This window comes from Babylonia areolata, chromosome 29 (assembly GCF_041734735.1).
Source record: "Babylonia areolata isolate BAREFJ2019XMU chromosome 29, ASM4173473v1, whole genome shotgun sequence".
Taxonomy (NCBI): Eukaryota; Metazoa; Mollusca; class Gastropoda; order Neogastropoda; family Buccinidae; genus Babylonia; species Babylonia areolata.
In genome coordinates, this window is record NC_134904.1 from 1697714 (window position 1) to 1718599 (window position 20886).

The 20886-nt window shown below is 44.3% G+C and overlaps 2 protein-coding genes across 4 annotated transcripts in view; one reads left to right on the top strand and one right to left on the bottom strand.

The window, feature by feature from the left end:
• Positions 1–218: 218 nt before the first annotated feature.
• On the bottom strand, positions 219–17298 carry LOC143274596 (DNA polymerase delta subunit 4-like). The gene is made up of 4 exons (XM_076578458.1): positions 17167–17298; positions 12771–12875; positions 7621–7732; positions 219–2803 (listed from the first exon to the last, which is right to left on the bottom strand). Exons 1-4 carry the CDS (start codon positions 17228–17230, stop codon positions 2779–2781), a joined length of 306 nt encoding a protein of 101 aa, XP_076434573.1. The 5' UTR covers positions 17231–17298; the 3' UTR covers positions 219–2778.
• Positions 17299–17524: 226 nt separating this feature from the next.
• Positions 17525–20886, top strand: part of LOC143302274 (ran guanine nucleotide release factor-like) — a 13398-nt gene continuing 10036 nt past the window's right edge. Inside the window, exons 1-2 of one of the 3 annotated variants that reach the window (XM_076616871.1) lie at positions 17525–17661; positions 19161–19283. In XM_076616871.1, the coding sequence (XP_076472986.1) occupies positions 19219–19283 (65 nt within the window). In that variant the 5' untranslated portion in view covers positions 17525–17661; positions 19161–19218. The remainder of the gene's footprint in view (positions 17662–19160; positions 19284–20886) is intronic. The other 2 variants (XM_076616872.1, XM_076616873.1) reach the window with 2 other exon arrangements.

Genomic DNA, 20886 nt, shown 5'->3' on the forward strand with positions numbered 1-20886 from the left:
AGGCAAAATTGCAATGGCTTCAGCCTTGCGGGCTATTTGGTCTCTGGTGACCATTTCAGCGCCATCTGTCCTGAAGCCCTTTTGGCTGAGAGAGTGGGGATGTCTCTTCAGCATATTCAAATTCTAGTCAAGAGAGTCGGGACAGCGGTTGCCTCCTCTGTTGTTCTAATGGTCATCGTCAGAATGACTGATTACCAAACAAAACACTCCACAACACATTGTAAGTTTGATCATTGCTTTTTGCTTTATTCAGTTATTTATTTAAAAAAAATATTTGTCACTAGAAATTAAAAGCAAATATTCTATATGCTGTACATATATTTGAACACTCATGGTATAAAGTACAGTGCCGCAGTGAAAATAATTTCAGAAACTATTGTTAAAAACAAGCAAAGAAACAAAGAAACAAACAGAAACAATAATGGAAGTCCCTTAAAAATACTGTTGAAAAAAGAGAAGAAAAAATATCAACATTATTTCAGGTATTCCACAGATCATAAAAAGAATCAATAATAAAATTACAACATCACATTATCATTAAAAATAACCAAAGATAAAAACCACAATAAATTATAAAACATACACACAATCACAAAAATGTAATGAATGATAAATTTACAAATGAAATGGTTTCATTGCACACTTATTAAGATTTTGCTTTAAAAAAAATGTGTGGATGACAAGTTGGCATTTCGGAACATTCAAGAACTGTTTGGTATTTTTTAAAAACCTTTTTGCTGCCATATCATTAGAGAACACTGCAAGACCAGAACGAACGATCCATTTGTCACACATGATGCAAACTATGTGGCCTGCAAGACCAGAACGAACGATCCATTTGTCACACATGATGCAAACTACATGGCCTGCAAGACCAGAACGAACGATCCATTCGTCATATATGATGCAAACTACATGGCCTGCAAGACCAGAACGAATGATCCATTTGTCATACATGATGCAAACTACATGGCCTGCAAGACCAGAACGAATGATCCATTTGTCACACATGATGCAAACTAAATGGCCTGCAAGACCAGAACGAACGATCCATTTGTCATACATGTTCCAACCACATGGCCTGCAAGACCAGAACGAACGATCCATTCGTCATACATGTTCCAACCACATGGCCTGCAAGACCAGAACGAATGATCCATTTGTCATACATGATGCAAACTACATGGCCTGCAAGAACAACAAACGATCCATTTGTCATACATGATGCAAACTACATGGCCTGAAAGAACAACAAACGATCCATTTGTCATACATGATGCAAACTACATGGCCTGAAAGAACAACAAACGATCCATTTGTCATACATGATGCAAACTACATGGCCTGGAAGAACAACAAACAATCCTTTCGTCACACATGATGCAAACTACATGGCCAGCAACGTAGGAAGCAAGTAAGTGATGTGGTCAAGGACAACAGACATGTGCACAGCACTGGTGAACTAACAGAGCAGATCTCGATCATAACTGGGCTGTGCCTCTTCTAGTTCTGTACCATCAAACTGTCAAAGGCTTAACTCAACACATGCTCATCCCCCAACCATCATTGCTTTATCAATATTCCCCGACTTCTAAATGTCACGTCCTTCTAAACCATCATTGCTACATCAGTGTTCACTCACTTCTAAATGCCAAACCCTTCTAAACCACCATTGCAATACCAATATTCACTGACTTCTAAATGCCAAACCCTTCTAAAACACTAATGCTACAACTATGTTTGCTTAATTCGAAACATCAGACCCTTCTAAACTATCAATGCTATACCTGTGTTCACTGACTTCTAAATGCCAAACCCTTCTAAACTGTCGATGCTACATCAGTGTTAACTCACTTCTGAATGCCAAACTCTTCTGAATCACCATTGTTATACCAATATTCATTCATTTCTAAATGCCAAAACCATCATTGCTAAACCAATCTTCACCGACTTCTAAATGCCAAACCCATCTAAACCATCATAGCTATACCAATCTTCATTGACTTTTAACTGCCAAAACCTAAACCAACATTGCTATACCAATCTTCATTGACTTTTAATTGCCAAAACCTAAACCAACATTGCTATACCAATCTTCATTGACTTTTAATTGCCAAAACCTAAACCATCATAGCTATACCAATCTTCATTGACTTTTAATTGCCAAAACCTAAACCAACATTGCTATACCAATCTTCATTGACTTTTAATTGCCAAAACCTAAACCAACATTGCTATACCAATCTCCACGGATTTATAAATGCCAAACCCTTATAACCAATATGGCTATACCAATCTTCACTTGCCTCTAAATGCCAAACCCTTCAAAACCATCAATGCTCAAATCAATGTTCACTGAACATTAATACAGAAAACAGAAATAAGAAGGATCAACAACAACATAATATGTCGACATCAGTAATCGACAAAAGACTGCAACACAGATTCTGTAGCACCCTGTCCTGAAACTTTGAATTTCTCAATGATGAAACACAGAGCTTTGGAATCAAAGGCAGTTTCAATTACATCATATCCATCTTTCAACGTGACATAATCATTAGTCGAGAAGCAGTTCTGGAGAATGGCGTTTTAAAGCAAATAGAATAGAAAATGTAAAGTCATTTGCACTGATGTACAATTTTCCCAACGGAGATTACAAATGTTCAGTCTGTCGGGAACCGTGTGGCTTGTTCAGAGATGTGTGTGGTCATAGTCTACAGGAAGCACCAGCCCTCACCCCCCAATTCCTCTTCTTCCTCCTCCCCCCTTCCTCTTCCTTCAGATGTTGTAGTCTCTCCACAAGCTGAAAGCAGACATGAAGGAATATGATTTGACTAAGCTGAAAGCAGACATGAAGGAATATGATTTGACTTGAATCCATTCTGAATGAATGAATTTATAAACAGCGAGAAATAAATGATAATAACAGCAGTCCTATACAAAAAAAAAAAAAAAAAAAAAAAATCACACACCTTTCAAGTGCAACTAATGCTACCAATACTACCACTATTATTAAAGTAGAACCAAATTAGACTGTCAATCAATCCATGATGCAGTTTTTAAAAAATCCATCAGACCTGGGATAATTACTGTGAAATTGCACGAGTCACAAATGCACTATGAGTACACAGACACCCAACACACCTTTATGCCTCAACACACACACACATGACTTGGGATAATTACTGTGAAATTGCACGAGTCACAAATGCACTATGAGTACACAGACACCCAACACACCTTCATGCCTCAACACACACACACATGAAACTGGAAGGATTGTTAAAACAACAATCCTAACAACGTAAAATTACCTAACACACTGTAATACAACAGAAAACTACTGTACCTGACAACTTGGGGTGACCTGATGATTTGGTCTCAAGAATTAATTTCCTTTTCATTATTGTGACTTTTTGTTGTTTTGTTTAGCTTCTGAATTAATTGATTTACATTATTCCTGGCCTATTTATTTTGTTTTGTTTGGCATAATGTAAAACTTGAATAAGAATATTTGAAAAAAACAACAACAAAACTTTCATCCCTTGTTGGGGGTTACAAACAAAAGAACATAAATAAAGAACAAGGTCATGCAGAACAATCAAGAAATAAACTGTCCACAGCACATACCATGACTACCTCATCCTACGCCGATGATGTATTCACTCCAAACACAAAGAGTAAAAGTACATGTCCCTGACCCCAACACCACTTGAAGAAAGGAGCGTTGTATATACGTTTGTGCACCTGTCACAGAGGATTTCTTCCACAGAATTTTCCAGAGGACAACACTCTTGTCGCCATGGGTTCTTTTTCAGTGCACCAAGTGCTTGCTGCACACGGGCCCTCGGTTTATCGTCTCATCCAAATGACCTGATGCTCAGTTTGATTTTCAGTCAAACTTGAAAGAAAGGGCAAGAGCGGAATTTGAACCCAGACCCTCAAGGACAGAAAAGCGTCTTAACCATTCTGCCATCTTCCTCCATGTGTTGTGTAGTCTCTGACCCCAACACGGCACAAAGAAAGAAGCGTTGTGACACTATGTGTACACCCTGAATCCAACATGACACAAAGAAAGGAGCGTTGAGACACTATGTGTACACCCTGACCCCAACATGACACAAAGGAAGGAGCGTTGAGACACTATGTGTACACCCTGACCCCAACATGACACAAAGGAAGGAGCGTTGTGACACTATGTGTACACCCTGACCCCAACATGACACAGAGGAGTGTTGTGACACTATGTGTACACCCTGACCCCAACACGACACAAAGGAAGGAGCGTTGTGACACTATGTGTACACCCTGACCCCAACACGACACAAAGGAACGAGTGTTGTGACACTATGTGTACACCCTGACCCCAACATGACACAGAGGAGTGTTGTGACACTATGTGTACACCCTGACCCCAACATGACACAGAGGAGTGTTGTGACACTATGTGTACACCCTGACCCCAACACGACACAAAGAAAGGAGCGTTGAGACACTATGTGTACACCCTGACCCCAACATGACACAAAGGAAGGAGCGTTGAGACACTATGTGTACACCCTGACCCCAACATGACACAAAGGAAGGAGCGTTGTGACACTATGTGTACACCCTGACCCCAACATGACACAGAGGAGTGTTGTGACACTATGTGTACACCCTGACCCCAACACGACACAAAGAAAGGAGCGTTGAGACACTATGTGTACACCCTGACCCCAACATGACACAGAGGAGTGTTGTGACACTATGTGTACACCCTGACCCCAACACGACACAAAGGAAGGAGCGATGTGACACTATGTGTACACCCTGACCCCAACATGACACAAAGGAAGAAGCGTTGTGACACTATGTGTACACCCTGACCCCAACATGACACAAAGGAAGGAGCGATGTGACACTATGTGTACACCCTGACCCCAACACGACACAAAGAAAGAAGCGTTGTGACACTATGTGTACACCCTGAATCCAACATGACACAAAGAAAGGAGCGTTGAGACACTATGTGTACACCCTGACCCCAACATGACACAAAGGAAGGAGCGTTGAGACACTATGTGTACACCCTGACCCCAACATGACACAAAGGAAGGAGCGTTGTGACACTATGTGTACACCCTGACCCCAACATGACACAGAGGAGTGTTGTGACACTATGTGTACACCCTGACCCCAACACGACACAAAGGAAGGAGCGTTGTGACACTATGTGTACACCCTGACCCCAACACGACACAAAGGAACGAGTGTTGTGACACTATGTGTACACCCTGACCCCAACACGACACAAAGAAAGGAGTGTTGTGACAGTATGTGTACACCCTGACCCCAACATGACACAGAGGAGTGTTGTGACACTATGTGTACACCCTGACCCCAACACGACACAAAGAAAGGAGTGTTGTGGCACTATGTGTACACCCTGACCCCAACACGACACAAAGGAACGAGTGTTGTGACACTATGTGTACACCCTGACCCCAACACGACACAAAGAAAGGAGTGTTGTGACACTATGTGTACACCCTGACCCCAACACGACACAGAGGAGTGTTGTGACACTATGTGTACACCCTGAATCCAACACTACACAAAGAAAGGAGTGTTGTGACACTATATGTACACCCTGACCCCAACACGACACAAAGGAACGAGTGTTGTGACACTATGTGTACACCCTGACCCCAACACGACACAAAGAAAGGAGTGTTGTGACACTATGTGTACACCCTGACCCCAACACGACACAGAGGAGTGTTGTGACACTATGTGTACACCCTGACCCCAACACGACACAAAGGAACGAGTGTTGTGACACTATGTGTACACCCTGACCCCAACACGACACAAAGGAACGAGTGTTGTGACACTATGTGTACACCCTGACCCCAACACGACACAAAGGAAGGAGCGTTGTGACACTATGTGTACACCCTGACCCCAACACGACACAAAGAAAGGAGCGTTGTGACACTATGTGTACACCCTGACCCCAACACGACACAAAGGAAGGAGCGTTGTGACACTATGTGTACACCCTGACCCCAACACGACACAAAGAAAGGAGCGTTGTGACACTATGTGTACACCCTGACCCCAACACGACACAGAGGAAGGAGCGTTGTGACACTATGTGTACGCCCTGACCCCAACACGACACAGAGGAGTGTTGTGACACTATGTGTACACCCTGAATCCAACACGACACAAAGGAAGGAGCGTTGTGACACTATGTGTACACCCTGACCCCAACATGACACAAAGGAAGGAGTGTTGTGACACTATGTGTACACCCTGACCCCAACATGACACAAAGGAAGGAGCGTTGTGACACTATGTGTACACCCTGAATCCAACATGACACAAAGAAAGGAGCGTTGTGACACTATGTGTACACCCTGACCCCAACATGACACAAAGGAAGGAGCGTTGTGACACTATGTGTACACCCTGACCCCAACACGACACAAAGGAAGGAGCGTTGTGACACTATGTGTACGCCCTGACCCCAACACGACACAGAGGAAGGAGCGTTGTGACACTATGTGTACGCCCTGACCCCAACACGACACAGAGGAGTGTTGTGACACTATGTGTACACCCTGAATCCAACACGACACAAAGGAAGGAGCGTTGTGACACTATGTGTACACCCTGACCCCAACACGACACAAAGAAAGGAGCGTTGTGACACTATGTGTACACCCTGACCCCAACACGACACAAAGGAAGGAGCGTTGTGACACAATGTGTACACCCTGACCCCAACACGACACAAAGGAAGGAGCGTTGTGACACTATGTGTACACCCTGACCCCAACACGACACAAAGGAAGGAGCGTTGTGACACTATGTGTACACCCTGAATCCAACATGACAGAAAGGAACGAGTGTTGTGGCACTATGTGTACACCCTGACCCCAACACGACACAAAGGAACGAGTGTTGTGACACTATGTGTACACCTTGACCCCAACACGACACAAAGGAAGGAGCGTTGTGACACTATGTGTACACCTTGACCCCAACACGACACAAAGGAACGAGTGTTGTGGCACTATGTGTACACCTTGACCCCAACACGACACAAAGGAACGAGTGTTGTGGCACTATGTGTACACCCTGACCCCAACACGACACAAAGGAACGAGTGTTGTGACACTATGTGTACACCCTGACCCCAACACGACACAAAGGAAGGAGCGTTGTGACACTATGTGTACACCCTGACCCCAACACGACACAAAGAAAGAAGCGTTGTGACACTATGTGTACACCCTGACCCCAACACGACACAAAGGAGCGTTGTGACACTATGTGTACACCCTGACCCCAACACGACACAAAGAAAGAAGCGTTGTGACACTATGTGTACACCCTGACCCCAACACGACACAAAGGAGCGTTGTGACACTATGTGTACACCCTGACCCCAACACGACAAAGAAAGGAGCGTTGTGACACTATGTGTACACCCTGACCCCAACACGACACAAAGGAGCGTTGTGACACTATGTGTACACTCTGACCCCAACACGACAAAGAAAGGAGCGTTGTGACACTATGTGTATACCCCGACCCCAACACGACACAAAGGAGCGTTGTGACAGTCACCTGTGTGTGTAGCTGGCATCATCAGGATGCTTCAGGATGAGGTCTCGCACCTTTGCAGGAGGGTTCAGACCATGCTTGTGTGCCCGCTGCCATCTCTCCAGCCGACTGATCCCTGCATCATTTCATGCCATGAGGAGGGAAGAGTTGAAATGAAATGAAATTATGGTCAGCTGGCCTTCACTGAACAGCACCACAGATAATCAGCTGACATTATAGTGACAATCTAACAGCCGTTACCGTGACAGTGTAGCAGACATGATTACTAGGGAGAGTGTGCTGGCCCGCTTTTGTCAGATTTTCGTCAGGGTTCCCTGGCTATTTTTAGTGAGAACCGCGTGCACATGCGCGTCTTCATTTCCAGGTCACCAAAAGGCAAAAAGTTTGTTGTTGAAATCGCTGTTCTGGCGAAAGGATTTTGAACATTTTCAGTGACTACTTTTGCAAGTTTACAAGATATATTTGGTTTCATAATTACACCCATTATTTGCTTTAGTCTTCTATGTTTTCTTTGAGCTTGTTACTTGCCATATATCAGCCATTACGTATTCAAACCAATCCATTCATAAACTCTGCCAAAACGTTGTCTGAACAAATGCAGTGCACACCCAGGGAAGCCGGTTACAGTGGTGGGCTGTGCATATCGTTATATAACTGACTTCTTGCTCTGTGAGCGACGAAAAGTCCATGACTAAAGCGGGCTGCACACCCTGCCCACTGACCGTGTAGCTGAAATTACAGTAACAGTATAGAAGACATTATAGTGGCAGAGTAGCAGCCATTACAGCAACAGCACAGCAGATGTTGTGACAGTGTAACAGACATTTCAGTGACAGTGTAGCGTACTCTAACAGTCGGGCACATTACAGTAACAGTATAGCAGGCATTTTAGTCACAGTGTAGCAGACATTACAGTGACAGTGTAGCAGACATTACAGTGACAGTGTAGCAGGCATTACAGTGATAGCATGGCAGGCATTGCAGTGACACTGTAACAGGCATTGCAGTGACACTGTAACAGGCATTGCAGTGACCCTGTAACAGGCATTGCAGTGACACTGTAACAGGCATTGCAGTGACCCTGTAACAGGCATTGCAGTGACACTGTAACAGGCATTGCAGTGACACTGTAACAGGCATTGCAGTGACCCTGTAACAGGCATTGCAGTGACACTGTAACAGGCATTGCAGTGACCCTGTAACAGGCATTGCAGTGACACTGTAACAGGCATTGCTGTGACACTGTAACAGGCATTGCTGTGACACTGTAACAGGCATTGCTGTGACACTGTAACAGGCATTGCTGTGACAGAGTAGCAGACATACTGACAGTGTAGCAAACATTACAGCAACAGTACAGAAGACATTATAGTGACAGTGTAGCAGAACATCACAGTAACAGCACAGCAGACATATTATCAGTGTAACAGACATTTTAACCCTTTCGCTGCCAGGAAAATAAGATTTAAGTGAAATCTATTTGCCAGGGTTTTTCACAAAAAACGGGTATAAATTTTCAAAAAATTCTGTGCTCTTTGCTATTGGAGAAAGACCCATAAAAGTATATATTTTCTGAAAGGGAAATGAATAAAGAATACAAAACACATGATGTTTTCCCATTTTATGCATTTTAAGTGACATGCTGTTGTTTTGAAATCAGTGTTTTGTTTTTTGTCACATTTTCAACTTGTTCATTACAAACATTAGTCTGGTAATTTGCACAAAAATATCATTTTCTGGACAAATGGATATCTGCACACACAAAATCATACTTGAGCAACCACAATATAAAAAAAACTGAAAAAGAAATAGATGCATTGTGACTTCTGCAAGTGATAAGATGGATGTGAGGCCACGCCCCCTCAGTCTCCACCCCCCTCCTCTTCACCCCTCTCACACCGTCACTTCATCCAGTTATCATCAGACCGCGTTGGCTGAGTGCCAAGAAAATAGCTCATACGGTGTCCTGCTAAAAATTCGGTGACCTGTCGTCTGCTAGAGTTGAACAGCTGGCATCACTCACTGATAGTTGTATCGTGGCCACTCTCTTGATTGCTCCCTTTATTTTCTATCAAATCGTCCTATAGATGTTCACCACTGTCTTCTCCTTCGAATTTATGCTCCAGTTCTTTCTGAGCATCAGCTAAAGAAAGTAATCTTGGTTGATTTAGTTCGCCACGAGCGCATGTCTTGAGCACGGAGTCAGTCCGACATTTTGTTGAGCGAGCGAGGAGAGGAGCCAGGCAAAGACTGCGGCCAGTAACCCAACCAAAACGTTCAAATAAAGGACTGCCTTATGACGCAGATGGTGTTTCTAGCTATGAATAGAATCCAGAAAGATTCCCCAAGCTAAAGCTACCAGCATTTTTGTCAACGAACTAAATGCAAAGCAGGGAAAAGTCAGAATATTTCGATGACGAGTTATCTCGTCATTGTGGCAGCGAAGCATACATGCTTGCCATGACGAGTTATCTCGTCAAGCAGGCAGCCTAGGGGTTAAAGACAGTGTATCAGACATCTTAGTCACAGTGTAGTAGACATTACAGTGATCAGTGAGCAAACATTACAGTGACAGTGTGACAGACTCTATAGTGACTGTACTAGGCATTACAATGACTGTAACAGCATTACAGTGACAGTGTGACAGACTCTATAGTGACTGTAACAGGCATTACAGTGAAAGACTCTATAGTGACTGTAACAGGCATTACAGTGACAGTGTGACAGACTCTATAGTGACTGTAACAGGCATTACAGTGACAGTGTAACAGCATTACTGTGACAGTGTAACAGCATTACAGTGACAGTGTGACAGACTCTATAGTGACTGTAACAGGCATTACAGTGACAGTGTAACAGCATTACAGTGACAGTGTGACAGACTCTATAGTGACTGTAACAGGCATTACAGTGACAGTGTAACAGCATTACAGTGACAGTGTAACAGGCATTAAAGTGACAGTATTTCTACACCAGTCAGCACCGGCCCGATCATTGCAGTTCCTGCCTGTCGACACACAATGCACAGTTGGGTGGATGAAACCCTGCACTTGCTGGTGAATCAATACAGCTTTTGTTTTTCCAGGAAAATTGAAAAAAACAACCAGTTACAGTTTCTCAAGGAGGTGTCACTGCATTCGGACAAATCCATATACGCTACACCACATCAGGCAGATGCCTGACCAGCAGCATAACCCAACACGTTTTTACCCCACCATGTAGGCAGCCATACTCTGTTTTCGGGGATGTGCATGCTGGGTTGTCCTTGTTTCCATAACCCACCGAACGCTGACATGGATTACAGGATCTTTAACGTGCATATTTGATTTTCTGCTTGCGTATACACACAATGGGGGTTCAGGCACTAGCAGGTCTGCACATATGCTGATCTGGGAGATCAGAAAAATCTCCACCCTTTACCAACCAGGCGCCATCACCGAGATTCAAACCCGGGACCCTCAGATTTAAAGTCCAACACTTGAACCACTCGGCTATTGCGCCCCTCTGATTTTCCAATCAAACTTGGGAGAAAAGTTGAGAGCGGGATTCAAACCTGAGACCCTCACAGACTCTGTATTGGCAGATGAGCATCTGAACCACTGTGCCACCATCCTCCCTTAAAACAACAAAGGAAATTTTCTTCCTAAAATTACGTTTAAGTAACATACTTTCCGTGACCCACTAGTGCAGACTCCGGCAGGGGTCTGACATTCCTGTCCTGTGCAAACTACTATCTGCCTATTCGGAGAAAACGAAAGTAGCTACGGCCAATAACCTCCCGGAAGTAGGTAACCTCCCCTGTGTTTTAAGCTAGCTACGACCGATAACCTCCCGGAAGTAGGTAACCTCCCCTGTGTTTTAAGCTAGCTACGGCCGATAACCTCCTTGAAGTAGGTAACCTCCCCTGTGTTTTAAGCTAGCTACGGCCGAAAACTCCTGGAAGTAGGTAACCTCCCCTGTGTTTTAAGCTAGCTACAACCGATAACTTCCTGGAAGTAGGTAACCTCCCCTGTGTTTTGAGCTAGCTACGGCCGATAACCTTCCGGAAGTAGGTAACCTCCCCTGTGTTTTAAGCTAGCTACGACCGATAACCTCCCGGAAGTAGGTAACCTTCCCTGTGTTTTAAGCTAGCTACGACTGATAACCTCCCGGAAGTAGGTAACCTCCCCTGTGTTTTAAGCTAGCTATGGCCGATAACCTCCCGGAAGAAGGTAACCTCCCCTGTGGCTAGCTATGACCGATAACCTCTCGGAAACTGGTAACCTCCACTGTGTTTTAAGCTAGCTACAACTGATAACCTCCCGGAAGTAGGTAACCTCCCCTGTGTTTTAAGCTAGCTACGGCCGATAACCTCCCGGAAGTAAGTAACCTCCCCTGTGTTTTAAGCTAGCTACAACCGATAACCTCCCGGAAGTAGGTAACCTCCCCTGTGTTTTAAGCTAGCTACAACCGATAACCTCCCGGAAGTAGGTAACCTCCCCTGTGTTTTAAACTAGCTACGGCCGATAACCTCCCGGAAGTAGGTAACCTCCCCTGTGTTTTAAGCTAGCGCTACGGCCGATAACCTCCCGGAAGTAGGTAACCTCCCCTGTGTTTTATGCTAGCTACGGCCGATAACCTCCCGGAAGTAGCTAACCTCCCCTGTGTTTTAAGCTAGCTACGGCCGATAACCTCCTGGAAGTAGGTAACCTCCCCTGTGTTTTAAGCTTGCTACGGCCAATAACCTCCCAGAAGTAGGTAACCTCCCCTGTGTTTTAAGCACCTCGTCATGATGGGAGCACTAGCTAAATGGTTTAAATGCGAAATTTTCAAACTGAGGGTCCTGGGTTTGAATTCTGGTCTTGGTGCCTGGTGGATTAAGGGGTGGAGACTTTTTTTTTTCTGATCTCCCAGGTCAACAGATGGAAGGTGCAGACATGTCAGTGCCTGAACCCCCCTAGTGTGTATACACATGCAGCAGATCAAATGCACATGTTAAGGATACTGCAATGCATGTCAGCGTTCTGTGGGTTATGGAAACTCCAATATACCCAGCATGCATACCCTTGAAAATGGAATATGGCTGCCTACGTGGTGGGTTAACCCCCCCCCCCCCCCTCGAACCCTCCCATAAAGCAAACTATTCTGAAGTTGAAGAGCTACACAATACCCACCAACACATGGTCCATACTCCAAGGTCAAGTCGAAGTCCTTGAGCACTTCCTCATCACTGCTGCTGGCTACATCGTGCTTGACTTTGGTGGCAGGTCTATCCTCACCTGAAAACCAAAAAGTGCATTTTATAGAACCCTCTGCCATGGTGAAGTAATTAGTGACTCCCCTCCTGAAAACAACAAAGTACATTTATAGAACCTTTTGCAGTGGTGAAGTGATTAGTGTCTCATCACCTGAAAACAGCAAAGTACACACACACACACACACACACACACACACACACACACACACACACACACACACACATATATATATATATATATATATATATATATATATATATATATATATAACCCTCTGCCATGGTGAAGTGATTAGTGTGTTCTCACCTGAAAAAGCAAAGTACATCTATAGAACACTCTGCCATGGTGAAGTAATTAGCGTCACCCCACTTGAAAACAGCAAAGTACATTTATAGAACCCTCTGCCATGGTGAAGTAAATAGCGTCTCCCCACCTGAAAACAGCAAAGTACATTTATAGAACCCTCTGCCATGGTGAAATGATTAGTGTGTTCTCACCTGAAAACAGCAAAGCACATTTATAGAACATTCTGCCACAGTGAGGTGATTAGTGTCTCCTCACCTGAAAAAAGCAAAGCACATAAACAGAACCCTCTGCAATGGTGAAGTGATTAGTGTCGCAGACCGATGGCTGGGAGGAGTTGATTTGAGTCCATCAAAGGCGTGAATCTTCAGCCTGTGGCTGGCTCCTACCCAGAGCTGAGTGTGCCATGGGCTCAAGTGGAAAGTTTCAGTTTCAGTAGCTCAAGGAGGCGTCACTGCATTCGGACAAATCCGTAAGTGGAAAGACTGGGACTACACAGTTGAGGGTCATCCACTTTACTGATGTGTCTTTGGGAGTTTTGCTCTTCAACTTTTCTGACCAACACTGTAGGCGTCTGTATCTCATGGATCTGGTTGATGCCTGGACATTGTATGAAAGGAAGCATATCTAGTCTTGTAGAGTTACATGATTCCAACCTAAAAAATGGACCCCCCATCCATGGCAATTAACAAACAATGAGGCCAGGAGATGAAAAATTAATGATTAACAAATAGTAAAGAGTGGTAACTCTCTCCATTCACAAGGTACACAACTGATTGGAAAGCACGGTGTGGGCCACTGCAACCCAAATGGATTGCTTTTGCTTCAGACATGTGCAGAGCACGAACTGCTGATAACCAACACAGTTTTCTGCCTCCCTACCCGTAACAGGACGTCATGGATGCACCCTCGCTCAAAGCATTGGCATCTCATCGATTATGTCATCGTCAGGAAAAGGGATAGGCAAGATGTACGTGTAACAAAGACCATGTGCGGCGCCGAGTGTTGGACAGACCATCGCCTTGTAGTCTCGAAGCTGAATATTCGAATCCAGCCCAAGAGACGCCCCCAAGGCCAGAAGGCTCCAAAACGGCTCAACATCGCTAAGCTGAAAAACATCACCATCAAACAGTCCTTTGTGGAGCTGCTGGAAGATCGTCTGGAATCCGCCTCTCTGAACAACCAGAATGTGGAGTCTGACTGGAGGACCCTGCGTGAGCTGATCTATAGTACAGCTTCAGAGACCCTGGGACCCATGATCAGAAAGCACAAAGACTGGTTTGATGAAAACTGTGATGAAATCAAGCAGCTTCTGGATGAGAAACGCCATCTGCATCAAGCCCACCTGAGCAACCCAAAGTCCACATCAAAAAAGGATGCGTACAATGCCATCCGCAGGACTGTTCAGCAAAAGTTACGCCAGATGCAGGATAAGTGGCTGAGTGACAAAGCTGATGAGATCCAGGGATATGCTGACAGGCACGATATGAAGAGGTTCTATGATGCCTTAAAAGAAGTCTACGGCCCCACATCCTCAGGATCATCCCCCCTCCTCAGTGCAGATGGGAATACCTTGATCACCGAGAAGGAGAACATTCTCGAACGATGGGCTGAGCACTTCAACAGTGTCTTAAATCGCCCTTCCTCCATAAATGATGAAGCCATAGACCGTCTCCCACAAGTCCCCACCAACGAAGCACTGGACGATCCGCCAACACTTCTTGAGACCCAGAAAGCAATCCGTCTGCTATCCAGTGGCAAAGCACCTGGCTCAGACTCCATACCAGCAGAGGTCTACAAGGATGGAGGCACTGTGCTGACTGAGAAGCTTCATCAGCTGTACTCACTCATGTGGAAAGAAGAGACGATCCCCCAGGATTTCAAAGATGCATCTATCATTCACTTGTACAAGCGAAAGGGGAACCGGCAAGCCTGTGATAACCATCGGGGCATTTCCTTGCTCTCCATCGCAGGCAAGATACTTGCCAGGATCATACTAAACCGCCTCACAGCACACCTTGACCAAGGTCATTTGCCTGAGAGCCAATGTGGATTCCGGAAAGAGCGCGGAACCACCGACATGGTGTTTGCTGCAAGGCAGCTGCAAGAGAAATGTCAGGAGCAAAATGCTGATCTGTTCTCCACCTATGTCGACCTCACTAAGGCCTTTGACACCGTGAGTAGAGAGGGACTGTGGAAGATCATGGCCAAGTACGGATGCCCTCGGAAATTTATTTCCTTGGTCAGCCAATTCCATGAAGGCATGCAGGCTCGAGTCCAGGACAATGGCGAAACATCTGCTCCTTTTGCTGTCACAAATGGTGTCAAGCAAGGCTGCGTCCTGGCTCCAACGCTGTTCAGCCTCATGTTCTCTGCAATGCTTACTGATGCCTTCAGAGATGGCGATGTTGGAATCGGCCTAAAGTACCGAACAGATGGCAAGCTGTTTAACCTCAGAAGGCTTCAAGCAAAAACGAAGGTCATGACAGACATCATCAGAGACTTTTTGTTTGCTGATGACTGTGCCCTCAACGCTGGATCTGAAGCTGACATGCAACTCAGCGTCGACAAGTTTGCCACTGCCAGCAGGAACTTCGGCCTTACCATCAGCACGCGGAAAACTGAAGTTCTCCATCAGCCAGCCCCAGGGAAACCCTACGTTGAGCCCAACATCACAGTCAACGGTCAGAGACTCAGTGCGGTGGAGCGGTTCACATACCTTGGCAGCACACTGTCACGAAATGCGACCATCGACGATGAAGTGAATGTCAGGATTGCAAGAGCAAGTGCAACTTTTGGTAGACTCAGTGCAAATGTCTGGAACAGAAGAGGCATTAGTCTTGAGACCAAGCTAAAGGTCTATAGAGCAGTAGTTCTCCCCACACTACTGTACGGCTGCGAAACTTGGACAGTGTACCAACGACATGCCAAGAAGCTGAACCACTTCCACACAACATGCCTCAGGAAGCTACTGAACATCAAGTGGCAAGACAGGACCCCAGACACAGAGGTGCTCGCAAAAGCCACCCTTCCCAGCATCTTCACCATCCTGATGCAGTCCCAGCTTCGCTGGGCTGGACACGTGGCGCGCATGCCAGACCATCGGCTGCCCAAAAGGCTCTTCTATGGCGAGCTGCAACAAGGGAAGAGATCACACGGAGGTCAGAAGAAGCGCTTCAGAGATACTCTGAAAGTCTCTCTGAAAGCGTTTGATATCAACCCTGACTCCTGGGAGGAATCTGCAGTGGACCGTAACAAATGGCGCGCTGCTGTGCACAAAGGCGCCAAGTTGTGCGAGGCCAACAGGACTGCTGCAGCTGTTCAGAAGAGGCAGGCCAGAAAGTCACGGGCAAACAAGCTCCCTGACAGTGATATGCCTGTCTTTGTCTGCCCCAACTGTCAGCGAACATTTCGTGCGCAGACTGGACTATTCAGCCATCTGCGCACTCACAGATAGACTCATGAGCATCCTTCCCCCCACCCCACCACCACCCTCCCCCCATCCCCCATCTGGATGACAACGATGGTCATCATCGATCTCGATGGACACACCACACAACTGATGCACTGATAAGCAATGATGCACTTTTTTTTGTTAACATCCAATTCCCACCCTGAACAGGGTCTACACAACACAATAATAGATAAAGTCATAAGCATGAGATATATATATATATATATATATAGATAGAGATAGAGCGAGAGAGAGAGAGAGAGGGAGTATACAAAATCCTACTTTAATATTAAAAAACTGAACACAGACACACAGGCATGCAGTCTCATACTTTACTGATGCACAAGCGCAAACAGTGAAACACACACAAAAGTGACGATGAGAAGAAAGAAACAGGAGGCAAAGAGTTCAGAAAGAACATGAAAGAGGTTCACAGAGACAACAGGGTATGATTCTGATACTGTGATTGTGATCTCAAAGTTTGTCAACAGTTTCGGTTTTAGTTTCAAGAAAGTAACAAAACGTGCAGACTAATCCAAACGCTACACGACAGACCTTTGACAATGGGTCGATTCGGCTTCTTTTGCTTGTACACATCAGAGATAGTTTTCGATGTCATCCTGGTTGTTTTTGTTGATTTCCAGACGAAGGCGTGGGGACGCGAAACATACGCCCAGCTTCGGGAGATTAGTTTCCGGTTTACGGAAATTATCGGCATTTCCCGATAAATGAACAGAGATTATTATATCTTTTCCCATTTTATTACTTCGCTTTCCTATTCTTTCAATATATTTGAAACAGTATTTTTGATTTTATATTGTTATTTTTGTGAAATATGTCATATGTGATTTATGTTTTTAAAATACGAGAATTCTAAAATTCTAAATAAAGAGGATAAGACTTACAGGAAGTTGTCGTCTGCTAACCGCGTGTGCGGTAAAAATAGGGTCTTGTGAAGATTTTGAGTCTGGTTCAGTCTAGTTCGTACTGGAGCGGTCAAGTTTGGCAGGCCACTTGGAGTTCATATCATTCCGTCTACTGTCATCACAGGTAACTGTGCTTTTTTTGCGTCCACTTCTTTGGACAGTCAGTGTATGTTTGTCATTTTGCACTGATTTGATTTTCAGTTTAACTGACTCAGATTCTGCGGAATGTGGAAAGCACGTTTGCTCAGAGAATGTTTGATGTTTTTAGTTTCGATTTCAGTGACGAACAACAAATTCAAAACACTAATTATTTGTTTTTCTCTTTTTGAATCACAAAAATACCAAGAGACCTGCCAAGAAACAGACCAGAAAACGGTTTTTTGTCCGTAAAATTAAAACTTGCAGCACAGAGTAAGCAATCGTACCCACTTGTATGTTTACATGCATGTCGTGCCGAGTTTGTTGTATACATGTATGTTGTGTAAACTTTCATCGTACCTGTGTAATGTATGTTGTGCAGACTTTGATCATATTTGTGTACTGTATGTTGTGTGGACTTTGATCGTACTTGTGTAATGTTTGTTGTGCAGACTTTGATCATACTTGTGTAATGTAAGTGTTGTACAGACTTTGACCATACTTGTATGTATGTATGTTGTGTAGACTTTCATCGTAACTGTGTAATGTATGTTGTGCAGACTTTGGTCATATCTGTGTAATGTAAGTGTTGTACTGATTTTGATCATATCTGTGTAATGTATGTTGTGCAGACTTTGATCATACTGGTGTAATGTATGTGTTGTGCAGACTTTGATCATACTGGTGTAATGTATGTTGTGCAGACTTTGATCATACTGGTGTAATGTATGTGTTGTGCAGACTTTGATCATACTTGTGTAATGTAAGAGATGTACAGACTTTGATCATACTTGTGTAATGTAAGAGTTGCACAGACTTTGATCATACTTGTGTAATGTAAGAGTTGCACAGACTTTGATCATACTTGTGTAATGTAAGAGTTGCACAGACTTTGATCATACTTGTGTAATGTGTGTTGTGCAGACTTTGATCATACTTGTGTAATGTGTGTTGTGCAGACTTTGATCATACTTGTACACATGTATGCTGCACAAACTTTGATCATACTTGTGGAGTGATGGTCTAGACGTAATGCGTCCACCTAGGAAGCAAGAGAATCTGAGCGCACTGGTTCGAATCCCGGCTCAGTTGCCAGTATTTTCTCCCCCTCCACTAGGCCTTGAGTGGTGGTGTGGGATGCTAGTCATTTGGATGAGACGCTAAACTGAGGTCCCGTGTGCAGCACACTTTGTGCACGTAAAAGAACCCACAGCAACAAAAGGGTTGTCCCTGGCAACATTCTGTAGAAAAATCAACTTGGGTAGGGAGAAAAAACAAAACAGAAAAAATGCAAGCAGGAAAAAATACAAAAAAAAAAGGTGGCGCTCTCAGTGTAGCAACGTACTCTCCCTGGGGAAAGCAGCCAGATTTTCACACAGAGAAATCTATTGTGACAAAAAAGAACAATCCAATCCAATCCAATCCAATCCAATCCAATCCAATCCAATCCAATTGAATCCAATCCAATCCATCTATGTTGCGCAGAATTTGATCATTTCCAGAACAGACACGGCAGTGAACCAGACATCATTGTCATCAAGAGATGGAGCATCCATTTTTCGGGGGAGCAATGGTAGGAAAACTGCCGGCTGATGCTAATGATATAAGGTTTGTTGAACCATCTGTCTCTGTCGGTATGTCTCATCAGGATTTTAGGTGCATTTAACGATCTGGTTCTGTCTAGAGCTCTCTTTGCTTTTCAGTCTGTCTGTCTGTCTGTCTTTCTGTCAGTCACTCTCATCAGGATATAAGGTGTGTTTAACCATTTGGTTCTGTCTCTCTGTGCTTTTCTGTCTGTGTGTGACTCTTGTCAGGGTAGAAGGTGTGTTTAACCATTTGGTTCTGTCTCTCTCTGCTTTTCTGTCTGTGACTCTTGTCAGGGTAGAAGGTGTGTTTAACCATTTGGTTCTGTCTTAAGCTCTCTCTGCTTTTCTGTCTGTGACTCTTGTCAGGGTAGAAGGTGTGTTTAGCCATCTGGTTCTGTCTTAAGCTCTCTCTGCTTTTCAGTCTGTCTGTCTGTCTGTCTTTCTGTCAGTCACTCTCATCAGGATATAAGGTGTGTTTAGCCATCTGGTTCTGTCTCTCTCTGCTTTTCTGTCTGTGACTCTTGTCAGGGTAGAAGGTGTGTTTAGCCACCTGGTTCTGTCTTAAGCTCTCTCTGCTTTTCTGTCTGTCTGTTTGTCTGTGTTTCTGTCAGTCACTCTCATCAGGATATAAGGTGTGTTTAACCATCTGGTTCTGTCTGTCTCTGCTTGTCTGTCTGTCTGTCACTCTCTCTGTGTTTAACCATCTGGCTCTGTTGATCTCTATCTGCCTGTCTGTCACTTTTTTCTCTCCTGTAAATCTGTTTGCCCATATGCATCTTGTTTAGTCTTAAGTGTGGCTTTTTATATTAGCTTTATTTAATCTGTACGCATTCTGAGGAGTAAGATGCATTTGTGTAAAGTTGTTTACCTTGGTTTTCCTTTTCAAAAAGGGTGAAACGTCTGTGCTTGTCTGCTGTTGAATAGCTATGTTCATTATTTATGATTTATTCAAGTGTTTCTACATTTTTGATTTATTGATGTGTTTCTACATTTGTGATTTATTTTGTGTTTCTTAATCTATTAATTATTCATGTGTTTCTAAGGCCTTTGATGTGTCCATTCAGCTGATTTTTTTTTCATGCAAGACCGCTGCAGTCATGTTAGTTTGTGTTTGGTATCAGTTTGATGAGTAGACATGTGACAGTCAGTGTGCTGTGTGTGATATGCGGGTAACAATGTGTTGTAAGTGACATGTGGGTAACAGTCAATGTGCTGTGTGTGACATGTGGGTAACAGTCAATGTGCAGTGTGTGACCTGTGGGTAACAATGTGCTGTGTGTGACACGTGGGTGACAGTCAACGTGCTGTGTGTGACATGTGGGTAACAGTCAATGTGCTGTGTGTGACCTGTGGGTGACAGTCAATGTGCTGTGTGTGACATGTGGGTGACAGTCAATGTGCTGTGTGTGACATGTGGGTGACAATATGTTGTGTGTGACATGTGGGTGACAGTCAATGTGTTGTGTGTGACATGTGGGTAACAATGTGCTGTGTGTGACATGTGGGTAACAGCAATGTGCTGTGTGTGACACGTGGGTGACAGTCAATGTGCTGTGTGTGACATGTGGGTAACAGTCAATGTGCTGTGTGTGACATGTTGGTGACAGTCAGTGTGCTGTGTGTGA